At 37.9% G+C, this 18,297-nt stretch overlaps 4 protein-coding genes across 4 annotated transcripts; all 4 read left to right on the forward strand.

Moving 5' to 3' along the window:
• The first annotated feature begins 143 nt into the window (after window positions 1-143).
• Window positions 144-1,436, forward strand: LOC145237094 (hematopoietic prostaglandin D synthase-like). Its single transcript, XM_080099833.1, has 4 exons — window positions 144-467; window positions 683-885; window positions 947-1,048; window positions 1,196-1,436. The coding sequence occupies exons 1-4, from the start codon at window positions 335-337 to the stop codon at window positions 1,361-1,363; spliced, it is 606 nt and encodes a 201-aa protein (XP_079955959.1). The 5' UTR covers window positions 144-334; the 3' UTR covers window positions 1,364-1,436.
• Window positions 1,437-6,587: 5,151 nt separating this feature from the next.
• LOC145238224 (hematopoietic prostaglandin D synthase-like) lies at window positions 6,588-7,879 on the forward strand. The gene is made up of 4 exons (XM_080101332.1): window positions 6,588-6,779; window positions 7,126-7,328; window positions 7,394-7,495; window positions 7,611-7,879. Exons 1-4 carry the CDS (start codon window positions 6,647-6,649, stop codon window positions 7,773-7,775), a joined length of 603 nt encoding a protein of 200 aa, XP_079957458.1. The 5' UTR covers window positions 6,588-6,646; the 3' UTR covers window positions 7,776-7,879.
• A 2,029-nt stretch (window positions 7,880-9,908) lies between these two features.
• LOC145238225 (glutathione S-transferase S1-like) lies at window positions 9,909-11,193 on the forward strand. Its single transcript, XM_080101333.1, has 4 exons — window positions 9,909-10,058; window positions 10,394-10,599; window positions 10,662-10,763; window positions 10,891-11,193. The coding sequence occupies exons 1-4, from the start codon at window positions 9,926-9,928 to the stop codon at window positions 11,053-11,055; spliced, it is 606 nt and encodes a 201-aa protein (XP_079957459.1). The 5' UTR covers window positions 9,909-9,925; the 3' UTR covers window positions 11,056-11,193.
• Window positions 11,194-14,222: 3,029 nt separating this feature from the next.
• Window positions 14,223-15,609, forward strand: LOC145239259 (glutathione S-transferase 1-like). Its single transcript, XM_080102559.1, has 5 exons — window positions 14,223-14,564; window positions 14,663-14,807; window positions 14,870-15,078; window positions 15,136-15,234; window positions 15,307-15,609. Exons 1-5 carry the CDS (start codon window positions 14,556-14,558, stop codon window positions 15,478-15,480), a joined length of 636 nt encoding a protein of 211 aa, XP_079958685.1. The 5' UTR covers window positions 14,223-14,555; the 3' UTR covers window positions 15,481-15,609.
• The last annotated feature ends 2,688 nt before the right edge of the window (window positions 15,610-18,297 follow it).

The following is an 18,297-nucleotide window of genomic DNA, read 5'->3' on the forward strand; positions in this document are numbered from 1 at the left end:
GAGCATGACTAAGCTTTTTCCTCCGTTGCTGAGTAACCAATTACCTTCTCTTGTTTAACCCCTGCGGCACGAACGGAAACGAAGTGTTTGCGCGTGTATAAAAGGCTGAGGAATGGACCTAAAGCGTGTACAAGGCTGTGTAAAGTTCGATTCGGTAACTTGACGCCTAAAGTCACTGCGCCGAAATGGCTATTGTTGAAAGTTGTTGTGTAGGGTCTGTCGGCAGCAGTTTACAAGTGATTTGAGATACAAGTGACTTGTACGTTGTGTTTCAACCTGATTTTTTGCAGCTAACAGGTTTTACACAGAGCTAAAAAAAGTTGTATTTGTCAACATGCCTGCATACAAGTTAACATACTTTGATGTCCGAGGTTTGGCCGAAATGTCTCGGTATGTGTTTGCAGAGGCCGGTGTGCAATACGAAGACGTTCGCATCAAAAGCGATGATTGGCCGAAACTGAAGCCCAGTAAGTAGCTTTTCAATCAAACTAAACAAATTTGATACGTAAGTGTGGCCATGGTTATAGCTCACTGCTTTTTATGTATATGAAGCATTTGACTTTTACTATACTGTACTGTAACAGAAACAGGCCTCTAACGCTAAACTAACAAGATAGCGGCGACTGTGTGGGAACGCCCGGAATGAATTTGGTCAAATTGGTAAATCATACAAAATCTACAGGCACACCCTTCGGCAAAATGCCGTATTTGTCTGTGGACGGCAAAGAGGTCGCCCATAGTCGTGCCATTGTTCGCTTCCTGGGCAGAGAATTTCGTTTGGATGGAGGAGATTCATTAACCGCTGCTAGACTCGATGTGTGGATAGAACAACTATTTGAAACCTACTCTTCTATGCCTTGGACGGAAGAGGACGAAGACAAAAAGGTATTAAAGACGAGGTTACATAATCAATTGGTCATCACACCAAATTATATGTTTTTTGTAGGCTAAATTGCTGGCAACTTGGGAAAAAGAGACTTTGGAACCAAAGCTTAAGAAGTTGGAGGCTGAAATAAATGCGACTGGAGGTCCCTACTTCCTTGGAAAGGTAATTGGCCGATCTTTTCAGTTTTCTATCATTTTTTAGTCGGACGGCGATAAATGAATTATGCATAATTTGGAAAACATTGCGCTGTCCAACGTGAGGTGCTGTGGCGTTATTCTTAATTTCAAGGAATATTATTATGCATTACAGGATGTTTCCATTTTGGATTTGGTCATTTTCTCAATTTGTGAATTTATGAAAGCGAAGTGGAACCTTGACTTTGCGCAGTTCTGCACGTTGACGAAGCTAAGGGAAGCCGTGGCAGCTCGACCAAACATCGCTGCGTGGATCAAGAAACGCCCCGAATCTACTATTTAACACGTTTAATCGTTTTTTTGTTGTTACTCGAAAATTGGTCGATTTGCCTCATAATAAAATTGCATGATACACACTCACAATGTAATACAGAGTTGGTTGCCAGTACGATTTTCAATACAGAATACGCTTTGCCTTTGCCAACTGATCTGTAGTTTTGGCGAGGTGAGGTTAATTCGCTTGATGGAAAAAAAGAGACACCATTGCATTGAAATAATTGCCGAGCCGGAAGTAGCTGCATGACGTCATGTGACAAGGCAACCATAAGAAAACGCACTGGATCAATAGGTTAATATATTGCAACCTGAGAAATATAAAAACGAGTTTCACAAAACACATGCACTCGCTCGTTTTAAAGGCGTTAGATAAACTTTAGGTAACAGTTTGTAAATCGGTTTAACTTGGTGTTTAAAAATACACTTCATTTTTTTGTAAAGATCATCTTAAAAAAATTTAACACAAAAATGTAAACGTTTGTCATAAAACGTGCCTCACAAAGTATATTTCCAGCAGCAACGCGATATACTGTATTTAAAACATTTTTACAAACCAAACGGAGTTTGCAGGCAAAGCACAGCGTAAAGTTTATTGCAGGCACGGGTGTTTCCTGGTGTCAAATAGGTAAAGAATTCCAACAGTTGTCGTGTACACCACATAACAAAAACAAATGTGTAAGATACAAAGTGATTTGCATTTGATAGTAACAATAATAAGATTCCTGCTGCAATAAACTAAAATCCACATTTTTAGTGCCATGAAGTGTTTTAAAGCAATTTGTATCGAGTTTTTGAACCAACTGGTATATTGTGACCACTTTTAAAATGTTTGTCTGGCTATTATTTTTTTAGTGCCTGTATTGTATTTCTGTTTCACTTTTTGCTTAAGCCCATAAACCACAACTCGTTTTGTAGAAAAAAAAGTCTAAATCGTGTTACATAGATAGGAAGGTTACATAGATAGGAAGGTTACATAGATACAGGAGCCCCAAAAGTATAAAGGCTCTATTTAACAGTTACCAAAGAAATACCTCAGTATAGATGGCTTTACGTTCGGGAAAGGAAACTATTTTCTCGCTTGGTAATTTCGATTGGCCCGTTTGTGTATAGATCAATGGAATAAAACCATGGTGACGTGCTGCCATTGGGCACCAGTATGTACAATGCAGATTGGAATTTCCCAGCATTCGCTTCGCGTCTAAAATTCTAGGTATTGTATAAGAAAACTGCTTGTCCTCACACAGCTTCCTGTCGTTGTGCCAGTGTACGTTCACCATCATGCTGCCTGACAAGCGAAAACGTTATGCATATCATTGTTGACAGCCCAGTTAGTGCTGAATCCATACGCACCCAGCAGTCATTATAAAGGAAGTCAAACAGTATTTTTAGGCTAAAGGCTCGTCAATTTAATGTGGTAAAGCTTTGCGGACGCCACAAGAAAACATACTGCCTTAGCCTAAGTGGCAAAGGTTCTACAAGCGGGGCAGATTTAACGCAGAGATCACGACGTAAACTTGACTCAGGAATTGCAACTTTGGCAATGCAAATTTACTATTGTGACGTAATTGTTTAAATATTTTGTATTCGTGTCAGCTGTAGGTACAATTTGTGAGATACTAATTCTTGCTGCAAAAGCATTTGTCATTAACAATGCAACGACCAATCATTGTGCTTGGAATCATTTTATTCAACTTTATAGGTAAGAGTAAAAACAATATGCCAATATTTTAAATAACAGCAAATAATAACAGCAAATAACTCTTAACAGCAAATAATAACAGCAAATAACTCTTATCAAAAAACTACTAATATGTTAGATCGGTGGTCTGCAAAGCATGTGATCGACGTAAATTTTAGTGGCTCACGCAACAACTAAGCCTTAAACTAGAGATCGGTATAATTTGGGTTCGGCCGAAACCGAACATATGGCGTCCGAATCAACCGAATCATTTATGACGTCACGTAAGATGCAAGCTGCGGTAAACAGTGGTGCTACACAACAAAATGGTTGTGTTTTACTGTCATTTTAGTCTTGCGGGGTTTGAGGTTGTCTCGAAATTGCTGATATTTTGCCTGGAGTGAAAAAAACGACCATAATGTTTTCAAAATCGTAACAGTTAAAGATTCAATTATGGCGTAGTTTTAAAGATAGTGTGGTACATTATGAAGCACAAAAGACACGTTTTACACTTTGAATTTGTGCTTTCTCAAATTTATTGAACAAAATCCGCTTTGGGATGGTGATTGGTTCAAACAGGAGACAATGTTTCGAACCAACATATTTAGTTTGTGAAAATTGCTCAGGCTAAACAATAATGGTAGTTCAAATGCTAAATAACTTGTTCTTGATACCTGTGTGCGTTTTACTTGGTGCCTAATGTTAAAAAAGTTGCAACTAAAATAGATTTTAAAGATCGTAATTTCGGAAAACTTGTTGAATAAACCAAAGTTTTTATTGTACTCATAGGGAAGCAACTTGCTGTAGCTTTTATTTTTTTAGGTGAATTTCTGTTGACAATATTTAACCCTGTGAGGGCCTCCAGGTAGGATTTAAAAAAATTCGGCCGCGATAATAAAAGTTCGCCGGCCACTAGATTAGATAAAGGTTTAATATGTATCACTAATGACCAGTGCATATGTATTGCAGACAAATCAACGGAAGTATGCGTTTCGCTGAACAAAAGTGGACTTGAAGTTTGCCGATCCAGTGTGTCTGGTGACTGTCGCTCACTACAGTTGAAAATTTCAAAAAACAAATCACATGATAACAACCTCCACTGTCGACATGGTCGAATGTTTTTAAAACATTTCGACAAGGATTACAACAAAAGTGATCATTACGAAGAAAAAGTTTACACATTTCGCAAGATTTGGATGCCATTTGTCATTGTGCTGGCTCCTATTGCAATACTGGGAAATGCATTGACCATAACAATAAGCGTTTTTGAGCTGTATCGAAAATTTAGGGTCATGACCAAAGTGCTTAAGATTCATACGGTTATGGTGTTAAATTTAAGCATGGCGGATTTCCTCATGGGTGTTTATCTTGTGACTTTGATAAAAAGGCTATCTAATGAAAAGTGTTCTTCGCGAAGATGTCAAACCCCTGAATTCATACACAACTGCTCCATTGTTGGTGTCATTACTTTGGTTTCTAGTCAAGTATCAGTAACTACCTTGGTCACGATCACAACTTGCCGACTGTACAGCGTGCGTTGGCCTTTCCGAAATATTCATCTGCGACCGATTATAATATCCCTCGCCTTGTCCTGGGTGATATGGTTATTTATCGCCTGCATTCCTCTCATTGATAACGAAATTATTTATAACACATTTCATCTTTCTATGTTTGTGCGTGGCAGTGGTTGTTCCCATCAGCCAAACGAAAAAGAATATTGTAAATGGGAAACTTTTTTGAAAAAACTACTGAATCCTGTAAATTGCACACATCTCCTGCCGCAAACCCGCTCATGGAACGGTCTCAAGAAAATTTTTAGTGACATAAGAATGTTTAATTACTCAGACTTATGGACAATCGGTTATTACGAGCAAATGCCGACATGTAGCATCAATTTCATTGTGGCAAGCCAAGACACTTCCATGCCGTTTCTGTTATTCTTGGTCACGTTTAATTTAATCGCATTTGTGTACATTGCATTTGCCTACTGCTACATCTACCGGAAAACCGATTACATGACAGTAGGCTGCACGTGTAAGAAGAGCTGTGATGAGAATAGTAATCAAGACAGAAGAGAACGGGAAAACCATGCGATGCATCGTCGCATGTTTTTTATCGTTTTTACTGACTTTGCTTGCTGGATACCGATGTCGTTGATTGTCATCTTGCGCGCAATTGACCAAGAAATATTTAAATTTGACGAAGATGCCGTGGTTTTTATGTCCATTGTCTTGTTTCCACTTAATAGCATCCTTAATCCATTGCTATATACGGCCACTTGGTGTAAGCTGTTCAAAAAGCTTTGCAAATGTAAATTCTGTCACATTGGGTCTAATATCGAACTTGGCGGCGACAGACCAGAGGAACTTGAACTACAATAGTTCGTTTTATATGTTATTCTTTGCGTTTTCTGCTGTGTGGTATAATGCTGCTCATCACACCCGCAACTGTATTTTGTATGTCAAAAACTGGTTTGTATATAACTGTGCAAGGTGTTTTATAATTAGTCCCTTTACCTTTTTGCTGTAAATTTGCACAAGCTGTACCCTTCATTTGCATTGACATGCGATTTTAAAAAACGAATGGTTACTGTGTGGCTTTAGTGCGTTTGGTCATGTAGCTTCATGTTCAACGTTGGGCAACAATTTTCTGCTTGATAATTCTGAAGCATGTCTGTGGCTGTGTTTTTTACACCAAGCGATGAAAGTCTTAACTTACCCGTGATATTATGCTTGGTTTTGTATATGTTGCCTATAATAAAGTCTACGATGACAAATTGGGCCTAATATGGTCTTAGGTGAAATGTTAGCTAAAAACATTACTAGCGATTTTTTCTATGATCGCGGCAATTTGAACAGTTTGGGTGTAATAGTATACCAGGCGAATAGAGTGGGATACATTTGCAGTTGTTTGCCGAGGCACGCAATCATTTCGAGAACGTTCGAGACGATGACTAAGCATACTTTTTACTCCACACTTCGGTCGATTTAAAACGAAATTGAGAGTATGACGATGCAAAATTTCTCATCCAGTGTACCACACCGTGACACAGCGATATTTGAAAAGTTGAAACTAACTATTCAGCACAATGGAAAAGCAGTTTCGTATTTTGTTCGCCGGTTTACCGAGTTACGTTGCTCAACGCGCTATGGCGGTTGTCAAGCAACTCTTTGCTTCTTTCCTTCTCTTTCATGACGCAAGGAGGAGAAGGTGAAAGGGCGCGCACCGTTTCGCGTGATTGGTTCGTTAAAAAGAACTTTAAGAACTTTCACGCTGGGCGGGCGAGCAACAGAAAAAAATGATTTGACTTGAGTCAAATGTATAAGTGCCAGCATAGAGTGAGTGGTATTCAGTGTTGTCTTGTAATTTTATGTTGGACTTGTGGTAAAGTATACTGCTGTGCAGCTTTTAGTTACCAGCTTGTTAAATAGTAAATTTCTTGTTAAACAACAAGTTCGAGTAGGTTCTTAAAATTTCAGTGTTTCTGCCAGCAACCTTGTTAATAGACAAATGTAAAATTAAGGCAGCTGTGAAGTCTAAACTATGCACGCGTCAACCTAACACGTTGTTTTTTTTACTTTGTAGCAAGTCAAATCACCAATAACAGCAATTATGCCTGAATACAAACTTTGTTACTTTAATGCCCGTGGTTTGGGAGAACTGGCCCGACTTCTGTTTGCAGAGGCCGGTGTGGAGTACAAGGACGTTAGGTACAACAGCGAAGAATGGCCTAAGCAAAAACCCAGTAAGTATCGGATGTCTCAATCTAGAGCAAAATTTTCACTCCACGGTACCTACTTTGTAGGCCAACATAACAAAATTTTTAAATAGAAAGTTATCTTGCAACTTTATTGTAGATCAACTTTATTATTGTAGATTGTTTTTTATGGCAAACAAGAAAAGATTAACTTCTTAACATTGTCAGGAACACCCGCATTTTGTAATCACGTCCTAAAACACCAGAGAATGTTTGAACTTTAAATTTGGCCACTTTGGCACGACACTTTGAATCTCTTGGTACACACTTAAGAATTACTAATGGAGAGGCCTTACATTCTAAAGTTACGGTTTTATTTGTTATGTGTTTCTAGCTATGCAATTTGGCCAGATGCCTGTGCTTTTTGTCGATGGGGTCCAAATTGCTCACAGCCGTGCAATAGCACGATTTCTTACCCGCGAGTTTAAACTGGATGGGGGAAGCTCGCTCCAATCAGCTCTAATCGATACTTGGATGGAGGTGCTGTTCGAAACATTTCAAAATCTTCCGTTTCGCGAACAAGACCCGACTGCAAAGGTGAGTCATAAAATGTCCATTTAGTATTTCCCTCATTAGAGTGACACCATTGATTTAATCCACAGGCAGAAAAATTAGCTACCGTCATGAAAGATAACATCGGACCAAAGCTGGAAAAACTTCAGGAACAGAGTAGTTCGACACCGGGACCATACATCTTTAAAGATGTGAGTGTTATAAACACGCAATTTTACTAATTCGTCTCTTTACAGTTCAAACAAATCACAAAAGTAGATCTTACCTTATGCTGTTTGACTTATTTATTGCTTGTTTTGGACGCAGTTCACAGCCGCTGATATCATTGTCTATGCGATCACCGACTTCTTGGTCAAATCCTTCAAAGTGGACCTCATTTGCTATCAAGGAATCACAAAACTTCGTGATGCAGTAAGCCAAAGACCCAACATCAAGAAATGGATTGAAGCTCGTCCAGACACCGAAAATTAGACTTGTGTGACAAATTCGTCTGTGATTTTGTCAATGTGTGTTAAAGTACTTTTTAATTGTGTTTGCCCCTGTCAAAAATAAAAGAAACGATTTACTCTCAAATATTTATTGGTTTGTTTATGACTTTCTATCGATTGCCATGTAGCTCTGCTCTGGACCAGAGGTTCGCAAAGAGCGGGACCCAAATTTTGGTCGCGAAACCATCAACTTAGCGTCGCGAAAACCTAAACGTAAAACCAAAAACGACAAATTCTTCCCATGTTTCTTGCTTTGCATACGTTCATGCAACTAAATGTACAAGAAGAGCAATGTTATTCTTTATATACCGTAGCTTGTATTGGGTGATTTTATTGTCACACAAAGTGCTTGCAATATTTCAACTTCAGGTTTCGCAGCAAAACAGCGATATAGTGTAGTAATTCGGTGAGAGTTTGCTATGTGAAGTTATGTACTAGGCTTAAAAAATTCTGGGTCGATCCAAAAGTGTTTGTGAACCCCACTGCAGAAATACAGGCTGCGACTTGCGACAAATATAACTTGCAGTTGTGAACAATATTGCTACAGCATTTGATGTTGGTTTCTGTAGCTGTAACTTTTAAAGATACTTTTATTACAAAGGCCACTTGCAATTGCGCACAGGTGGGATTTTCGCTGTTCAAGGCAATTTTGCTGCCAACAAAACGTAATGCTTATTTTGTTTGGGCATTCCTACTCTAAGCACCCACGTTTGTACCAGACATGGGGTCGAATACACGCGTCCTGTATTTGAATACTTTACGAATACCTGCCTAGCTGTATTTTAATTCATGAATACTTTGTTAATTTTTAAGTGACAGCAATTGGAATAGTATTAGAATAAAACGAGTCAAGCATTTGTATTCATGAATAGTTGCTTAAAAAACAACATAGTGTAATTCGAATACTATTCGAATAAACCCCAAGCGTGTATTCGCATTTATGAATACTTACGTACTTTTTGAGATGTAGCAATTCGAATTTTATCGAATTAATAGTTCTAGTTATTTGTATTCTGGAATGGTTCAGTTGATGTAAGAAGCAAACAGTTCGAATAGTATTCGAATGCACCGATTTGGGTATTTGTGATTGCAGAAAATAAAGCACCCCGAAACTTAAAAGGTATTCGAACAAAAAGTAACATTTCAGTTTATGAATTGCAAATTTATTGGTAAAAATATAAACCAACGAGCTTTGTTTTGCCACAATAGCTTGACTGATCTGAGTCTCCATTAGGCCTATATACCCCAAATTTGCATGAGGTGTTGCTTCCGAAACACGCTACACCTGTCATGTGCTGAGAACAACACAATGTTGCAAGCTTTGTACCACAATTCTATTTAAAAACATCACAATCAAACTTATGTGTGTCATTGTTTCGTAACATCAACTGAAACAATCTGGAGGTAATCGACAATTCGTATTGTATTCGTAAAAATGTAGGTATAGGCATGTATTCGATTTTACGAATTGTTACGTTGCCACAGACTCACAACAATTCGAATTGTATTCGTACAAATGTAATCATGTATTCGATTTTACGAATTGTTACGTTGCCAAAGGCCGACAACAGTTCGAATTGTCTTCGTAAAGCATTACCGTTTAATGAAAGAGAAAAAGCAATTTCATATTTTGACCACCTGTTTACAGAGCAACTTTGCTTAAGCACGCTAATGCGATTGTCAAGCAATAGCAGGAGCTAGAGCTCTTTCTTTTTCCCTTCTCGTTCACGACGCAAGTCGGAGAGGGTGATGGAGCGCGCACCGTTTTGCGTGATTGGTTCGTTAAAAACTTCTATATTGGGTGAGCACTGAGCAAGCAACAGCAAAAATGATTTGATTTGAAGCTAGCCAAACTTATACCAAGCAGCATAGAGTGTGTGGTAATCAGAGTTGTCTTATAATTTTATGTTGGACTTGAAGTATATTGCTGTGTATTTTGAGTTACCAGCTTGGTAAATAGTAAATTTCTTGTTAAACAACAAGTTCGAGTAGGTTCTTAAAATTTCAGTGTTTCTGCCAGCAACCTTGTTAATAGACATAATGTAAAATTAGGGCAGCTGTAAACCATGCACGCATAAACCAAACACGTGTTTTTTTTACTTTGTAGCAAGTAAATCACCAATAACAGCAAATATGCCTGAATACAAATTGTGTTACTTTAACACCCGTGGTTTGGGAGAAATGGTTCGGCTTCTGTTTGCAGAGGCCGATGTAGCCTTTGAAGACGTTAGGTACAACAGCGACGAATGGCCTAAGCACAAAGCCAGTAAGTATGTCCCAATCTAGAGTAGCGTAAAATATAGAGCAAAACTGCACGGTATATTTTGCAGGCCAATATAAAAAAGTTGTCTAAAGAAAGTTAATTCGCAGCTTTATTGTGGATTTGCTTGCTTTTTTATGGCAAACAAAATAACTTCTTAACATTGTCATGAACGCCCACATTTCATAGTCAGGTCCTAAAACACCAGAGAATGTTGAAACTTCAAAATAGCCAAACTTTGGCGGGACACTTGGAATCTCTCTTGGTACACAATTTGAGAATCACTAATGTAGAGGCCTTTAATTCTAATGTTACTATTTTTATTTGTTATGTGTTTCTAGCTATGCAATTTGGCCAGATGCCTGTGCTTTTTGTCGATGGGGTCCAAATTGCACACAGCCGTTCAATAGCACGATTTCTCACCCGCGAGTTTAAACTGGATGGGACTGGAAGCTCGCTCCAATCAGCTCTAATCGATGCTTGGATAGAGGTGCTGTTCGAAACATTTCAAAATCTTCCGTTTTACGAACAAGACCCTACTGTAAAGGTAAATTATAAAATGTCATAGTATTTCCCACATTAGGGTGACACCATTAATTTAATCCAAAGGCAGAAAAATTAGCTACCGTCATGAAAGACAACATCGGACCAAAGCTGGAAAAACTTCAGGAACAGATTAGTTCGACACCGGGACCATACATGTTTAAAGATGTAAGTAATATTAAGACGCAATTTCACTAGTTTGTCCCTTTAAAGTTCAAACAAATCCTTTGTCACAAAAAGCAGATTTTACCTTATACATGCTGTTTGACGTATTTATTACTTGTTTTGAACGTAGTTCACAGCCGGCGATATCATTGTCTATGCAATCACTGACTTTTTGATCAAGTCCTTCAAAGTGGACCTTAGTTGCTTCCAAGGCATCACAAAACTTCATGATGCAGTAAGCCAGAGACCCAACATTAAGAAGTGGATTGAAGCTCGTCCAGTCACAGAAAATTAGACTTTTGCGACAAGTTCGTCGATGATTTTGTCACTGTTTGTAAAGTGACTTTTTAATTGTGTTTGCCCCTTTTAAAAAGGAAAGAAACGGTTTACTCAGAAATATTTATTTGTTTGTTCTATGACTTTCTATCGATTGCCGTGTAGTTTAGGGTTGCCATACGTCAGGATTTTCCCTGACGTGTCAGGGAATTAAGTGTTTAAATCTGCGTCAGGGAGAAATGGTAAAATGTACTAAAAAGTCAGGAATTTAAGAGAACAAAATATATGCTATGAAATTAATGTACCAACGGAAAAACGTTTCTAGTAGTTAGCTATAACCGCGTCTATACCATGCAGCGTAAAGATGCAAACTAGCGGCGCGCATGTTAACGCACAAGCCAACTGTTTCGTTTTGCAGTGTGTGGGCGCGCAGCAATACCTGCTTGTTACGAGTTGTCTGACAATACGCGTTAAATACAGAAATAAAAATCTGCGTCTCACGAAAACACATAGCATTCGATGCTACGTGGGAAGTTTCATTTGCTTTAACTGTTTATCTAATATGCAAGGAACTAACTAACAACAAAAAGTCGAATGTCGTGGGACAGAAAAACGTTTTCACAGTGGCATTTTATTTGAAATGTAAAAAGGTGACAATCAGAGTATCGTATCTAACGTTTTCTCGTGTCGCCGTCCGTGGGACTTTCGAATATTCAAAATTTATTCCGTAATAGAAGTGTTTGGATCGCAAAATGATTAACGTAGCGGTTCTCAAACTAGGATCCGGAGTCCTTTCGGGGTCCGTGGGGCAATTTTGCGGGGACCGCGAAAAGGTGGAAGTAATTCTATATTCTTATTTGGCGTCAGTTTGTGCAACTAAATAAGTTTAAAACAAAGTGAAAGTGAGAATCGACAGTCTCCATTGCTAAACAATAGACTTCATTGCATGACAACTAACAAAAATGCAATTGTTCGCGCACAACTGTAATGTTTTTGTCTTGTCTGTGATGTCAGATTTGGATCATTGTTATTCGCAATTTTGCATAAATAGCTAAAATCCTGCAATCAACTTTCGTTTTATCTGAAATACACATTCCAGCTAAAAAAACGCGAGCCCTCGAAATAATGGCAAAGTAACCGAGCGTTTAGAAAAAATAATGAAAAAGTTTGGGAACCACTAGATCAGTGGTTCCCAACCGGGGAGGAATTCCTCCCTAGGGAGGAATTTTAGGAGTTCAGGGGAGGAATTTCATAAAAACTGTAAAAGAAATTTACATTGGAAATGTTACACAATATTTTTGTACACACATTATTATGTCCATTATAATTTGGACCCGGTTGTAAAGGATTCTGAAATGGACATCCCTAATTATAAGGTCTATTTCAAATTGCTATAATTTTTTATGTTAGCCTATTTGTTTTTCGTCTTATGGGGAGGAATGAATAGTTCGAAAATGGGCAAAGGGAGGAATGTAACAAAAAAGGTTGGGAACCACTGCACTAGATTAACGCAACTGAGATAAATTTTGTCAGGGATGGGGTATCATAAAATATGGCAACCCTAGTGTAGTTCTGCTCTAGACCAGGGGTTCGCAAACAGCGGGACCCAAATTTGGTCGCGAAACCATTACACCAGCGTCGTGAAAAACCTAAACGTTATATAACTTCTTGTCATGTTTCTTGCTTTGCATAAATTCATGCGACTAAATGTACACCAAGACCAATGTTATTCTTTTTATACCGTTGCTTGTATTTAGGTGATTTTGTTGTCACACAAAGTGCTTGCTAACGAGTGTCTGTTACGTCACAGTACCTTTAGGTTTTGAACCAAAACAGCGATCGTTAGTACAGTATTTCGGGTGAAAGTTTGGTAAGTGAAGTTATGTACTAGGCCTCGAAAATTGATCACAAAGCATTGCTTTTGTGTACCTTAGGTCGAAAATATACAGCGACAAATATAATGTGCGGTTGTGAACAATGTTGCTTGGCGCATCGGCGAAGCATTTGGTGTTGGATAGCTGTAACTTCGCAAAATATTTTATTACTAAGACAACCTGCCGTAGCGCACAAGTAGGTTTTTCGCTGTTTATTTTGCTGCCAAAAACGTACTGCTTTTGTTTGAAGCATTCTAAGTATAAGCACGCTGGTTTGTACAGACCACCGAAACGATACTGTATGGCAAGGGTGCGCAACCTGCGGCTCTTGAATAAAGGTTGTGGGGCCCGCAGAGACGCTTGGATTTCAAATGTACTGGCAAACGAGTCCAACTATCATATATTTCTGAGCAGATTAATGCGCCCGGTGCTATTTTTATGCGACCTGGCAATATGTGACTAGAAGCAAGTGCGGATTTTACTTGTAGTTAAGCATATTTTGTATGCAAAAAAGTAAAATCACCTTGTGTTATACACAGGTACGGCCCGCGATCTTATTTTGCCAATTGTATTTGGCCCCACAGTAACAAAGGTTGCACACCCCTGCTGTATGGTATTGTTCACAGGAACAGGAAATGTAGGCTACTTCGTTGAGGAAGTACCATCCAAAATAGCTTTACGCTACCACACAGTTTTTGCTTTCATTTGTTGCTTTACAAAAACTGACACCACCAAGCATATTAAAACCTACCGTTTAGACCACGTTATGAACGTCAATTTTTTATTTCAGTTAAAACCGAATACTGTTTTCGTCCACGATCACGTTTTGTTTTTGCCGCGGGAAAAATATCGTGACGCAAGTAATGCGAACGTGTGGCATCGCACGTACCGGGGTGCTTATATGAGGGGCATTTATAACGCGCCTGGACATTGTAAAGTTTAGCCTCGTATTGAGATAGCTCACAGAGTTGGTACATTCGAAAATCTGCATCTCAAAAACGTTTGCTTGTTTATCGATGTTAGTTTGGTTGTATTTTTGTCTGGTATTGCCGAAATGCGCTGGAAAATTTCAAAAGCAGTGTACAAGCAATACCTAAAATGAACAGTGACAGCAGAGTAGTAGATTACAATGAAATAGACATCAGCAAATTTCACTCACAACATTGCGTAAGTATTGGTTACAGGGTAGGCAAACATATCGAATTGGTACTTATGCTGTGGAAAACGGTATATTTGCTTTCGTGGAAACAGGTAAAGATTAGGCTTTGTATTTTTTTGATTACACGAATATATTCTATTGCGCAATCAGTTAGCCTAGAGTAGAGTATCAAGACATCGGCATTTTATGTTTGCTCACACAAAACGTCTGGGAGAGCAGCTCCGGCAAAATAAAAACTGTTACCCGAAACGCTGGAAACGTTTTGCTGTGTCATTGTACTCGACACTCGATAACATTGTTTGCTTAGTCATTCTTTATCAGTCATTGCAGGTTGCAGAGTGTGGCGCAATGGTACATCATGACAAACAAAGTTTTCAGAAGGCTATTTTCGTTGTTGACAACCAACTTCCACAATACTTAAATGAAGGACCATATAAAGCTATGTTGTAACGTATAAGTGTGGTAGCAGTGTGAAATAGTTGTATAATGATAATGGTAATTATAAACATATAATATATTTAAATGTACACTATCTTGCACTAAATCAAACCTGAATGCAATTTCGGAAGTAATTTGAATTATTATTTTTTTAGCTTGATTTCACAACAAAAATGCCCACCTACAAATTGTGCTATTTTAACTCAAGAGGCTTGGCTGAAATGATAAGACTTATATTTGCAGAAGCAAATGTTGAATATGAGGACCACCGGCTATCTGATTGGGTGGAACTTAAACCAAGTAAGTTTTGAGTTAACAGGTACAGTAAAATGGTAACAACAATCTTATAATATGAAATTTAGAGATGCCATTTAACACGGTCCCAGTGTTATATGTTGATGGACTAGCACTCGGGAATAGTAGGGCTATCATGCGTTATCTCTCCAAAGAGTTTGGAATTAATAAAGGAACACCTTTTGAGTTAGCAAAGATTGATAGCTGGTTCGAATACATAATGGAAACAGTCACCAAGTTACATCCACTGTACTCAGAACCAGACAAGGAATACAAGGTAAATTCAAATAAGACTATTTCAATCAACAACATTTCAAACCAATGTTTTATTTAGGCTAGTGTAGTTGCAAAAGTGGAGAAGGAGTTTCAAGGAAAACTACAAAAACTTGAGGAACTTGTTAATACCAATGGTGGCCCTTATGTGTTTGGAAAGGTAAATTGAACAAAATATGTGGATAGCTAGTGCCATTTTAGCTCTTACCTAATCTGAATTATTCTTTTCCAGAATGTTACCTCACTTGACTTTGCATTGTACAACAGCATTGAGGTTATGGAAAAAATATATGGCATTAAATTTGATATGAAAACATACTCCGCTGTAAATACTGTTTTGACTTCAGTTGCATCAAGACCAAATATTGCAAAATGGTTACAAAACAGACCACAGACTCTTCATTAATTTCAGGATTAATATCTTGTTATCCAATCTACCTCCAATTTTGTCTATGCAGTGTACATTTTTTATACTTTAATTGGTGAGATGTTTCTTACAGTGAGTTCAAAAATAAACTCAAAGAATAATTGACAATGCTTACTTAAATGTCAGAGTGGACAGTGTTTAACTTACAACCCTAAAGATTTGCAATTATGATAATTTTCACAATAGTTTCTGTGGACCAAACGATAGACCAAATTGGAATGCTTACATTTGTTTAATTTTTTAAGGTCTTTTACCATTTATGTTATCAACAAAACATTATTCTTCGTGCATTTTATCCATCACAAGGCGTATTTTAGGATGAAACGTTAACAAGTTCACTTACTTTAGCAACACACTGTTTGTTTTTGAACACCCATCCGTCATCCGATTGCACAAAAAACTAGAATAGTGGCTTTCTGATATACTTCCATTTTATATATTCTAAATGATATTTACCAATTTACTATACACATCATTTGATCTACACATATGATTGTTTTTGTACACAAAAACAAATGGGTCCCCACACGCGTGTTTGTGCGGATTGACGGTAAACAAATGTTGCGGTGATTTTTAGATTGTTAAGGACAAATTTTTAGAAAGCATTAACCCAACAATAAAAAAAAATTTGTATTCTTTTTGCACTATTATTGTCATATAATTACAAAAACATTAAAAAAACGTAACAAATACTTTAATTTAATCTCTTGCTTTGACCCAGATATTGTCGTCCAAGGTCGGGTTTTGAACACAATTTTTTTAGAAAGCTGTAACAGTTGTGTTACAGACACTTTAAATTAAAAAACAATTTGCTACAAGTGTATACATAGCAAATTGTTTTTCATTTAACTTTGTTTCGCAAAACGAGTACCATTGACCTGTAGTAACCTCTCAGGGTGCACACGCCAAACGACTGTTTGACCTTTTGACACCGTTTTCAATAGCACGCCGTCCTGGGTGTTCAACAATACCGTTAAGCCTAATTTTTACATGTCTTGAGCATTGACTCCTAAATTGATTGTCATAAAAAACGCTACCTTATGACGAAAGAAAGTTCTGAACAGTGTTTGCAATACCTACTAGTTGACCTTAAGTAACCCGTGATCATGCGGCGGCCAACCTGACAACGAGCATTTAAAAAAACATTTATTTTGCAAAAAAGTCAAGTTCATTTTTTCATGTTTACTTTGATTAACAAAGTTTTGCTTGACATATACAAAACCGAAGCACGGTTATTAGGTTTAAATCACGTCATAGGTGTAAAACCTTCGCCAAAACCAAAAATGTGAGTGATAACTTAATAAAACGACATAGCATTGCTGTGCAAAACAGCTGATTTCTAATCACTGAAACGACGTCTCGTAAAACGTCTGCCGACGTCAAGCTGAGCCCTCCCGCTATCGTAAACCAGTGAGTTACTCTCTTGGTACTTCTGCCTACAGTGTCTTTCTTGACCAAACGAGCGTTAGACACATTTACGTTTCGGGGGCCTGTGGGTGAACCGCTGGGTAGTTCGGGGTCAAACTTCTAGAGCAGGGGTGGCCAACTTGCCAGTCGTTAAGATCGACGAAAATTTTCTTAATTGTACGCGATCGACTGATCAGTCGTAATTTAGGCTGACACTAACACAAAGCAATAACGCAAATTTTTTCATGCGATTTGCTTGACAATTGCCACATATTTATGGTCATGAGTTTTGTTGGCAAGCATCACCTAGTTATTACAACAATAAAACGTCGCATATGCACACAATTTTTATCAAAGTAGTCAGTGGGAACTTTTAAATATCCCCAATCAATAGCAACAGCTTCGTTAAAGCAAACACTCAAGTTGTGACGACAAACATTGTAGTTGTTACGACATAATTTGGTGCCAAAATAACAATTGTTACGCAACAAAGAAAGTGACAATTACTTAGGTATTGTCTTATTACACATGTGTGCGTTGTTTCAAAATGACAGAAGTGCTGTTTTATAATATTTAATTTGTTTTTCAATTAATAAGCGTTTGATTAGTTGTGGAGAATTTAGTGGCGATCGACCAGTCAAAAGCAGGCGATCGACCAGTCGATCGCGATCGACGTGTTGGCCACACCTGTTCTAGAGGATCAAGTTCAGATTGATAACTAACGTATGTCCAAATTTGAATAAATTTGAAGCACTCCTTCTTTACCACACGAGCGATAAAAACCAGCGTTAAAAATTTTACGTTTCGGGGGCCTGTGGGTGAATCGCTGGGTGATTCGGGGTTAAACTTCTGGAGGATCAAGTTCAGATTAATAACTAACATATGTCCAAATTTGAATAAATTTGAAGCACTTTTTCTTTACCACACGAGCATTACAAACCAGCGTTAAAAATTTTACGTTTCGGGGGCCTGTGGGTGAACCGAGGGATCAAACGGGGTCAAAATTCACATGGACCATCTTTAGACCAATATCTGCAATGTGTGTAAATTTGAAAAAGTTTGAACCATTCTTTCTTGACCAAAACGTGGGAACAAATCCGCGTTAGACGGAAAAAAAGAAAAAAAAAATACGGACAAAAACAACATGTGTCCCCTTCAGGGAAGGGGACCCATAATGAACATAGTTCCATCATACTTTGAAACGTAAGGTATAATTTTTTTTTTAAACTTGGCATAATTTTACCGTTCCATTTTAGACCAGGCAACGCCAGGGTTTAATTAGCCTAATTTAGCAGTTTTCACTTAGCAAGTTTTGTTTCACTTTTGCAAGTTAAAAGATATTTTAACACCAAACCAAATAATCGTAACTACCTAAATCTTGTGTTTACT

Source organism: Phallusia mammillata, chromosome 7, assembly GCF_965637545.1.
Source record: "Phallusia mammillata chromosome 7, kaPhaMamm4.hap1.1, whole genome shotgun sequence".
NCBI classification, from domain to species: Eukaryota; Metazoa; Chordata; class Ascidiacea; order Phlebobranchia; family Ascidiidae; genus Phallusia; species Phallusia mammillata.

Coding starts and splice junctions, on each gene's coding strand:
- LOC145238224 (XM_080101332.1), top strand. CDS start 6,647: ATGCCTGAATACAAACTTTGTTACTTTAATGCCCGTGGTTTGGGAGAA. Junction 6,780..7,125: donor ATGGCCTAAGCAAAAACCCA/GTAAGTATCGGA, acceptor ATGTGTTTCTAG/CTATGCAATTTGGCCAGATG. Junction 7,496..7,610: donor GACCATACATCTTTAAAGAT/GTGAGTGTTATA, acceptor TTTTGGACGCAG/TTCACAGCCGCTGATATCAT.
- LOC145238225 (XM_080101333.1), top strand. CDS start 9,926: ATGCCTGAATACAAATTGTGTTACTTTAACACCCGTGGTTTGGGAGAA. Junction 10,600..10,661: donor AACAAGACCCTACTGTAAAG/GTAAATTATAAA, acceptor TTTAATCCAAAG/GCAGAAAAATTAGCTACCGT. Junction 10,764..10,890: donor GACCATACATGTTTAAAGAT/GTAAGTAATATT, acceptor TTTTGAACGTAG/TTCACAGCCGGCGATATCAT.
- LOC145239259 (XM_080102559.1), top strand. Junction 15,079..15,135: donor AACCAGACAAGGAATACAAG/GTAAATTCAAAT, acceptor TGTTTTATTTAG/GCTAGTGTAGTTGCAAAAGT. Junction 15,235..15,306: donor GCCCTTATGTGTTTGGAAAG/GTAAATTGAACA, acceptor ATTCTTTTCCAG/AATGTTACCTCACTTGACTT.
- LOC145237094 (XM_080099833.1), top strand. CDS start 335: ATGCCTGCATACAAGTTAACATACTTTGATGTCCGAGGTTTGGCCGAA. Junction 468..682: donor TTGGCCGAAACTGAAGCCCA/GTAAGTAGCTTT, acceptor CAAAATCTACAG/GCACACCCTTCGGCAAAATG. Junction 1,049..1,195: donor GTCCCTACTTCCTTGGAAAG/GTAATTGGCCGA, acceptor TATGCATTACAG/GATGTTTCCATTTTGGATTT.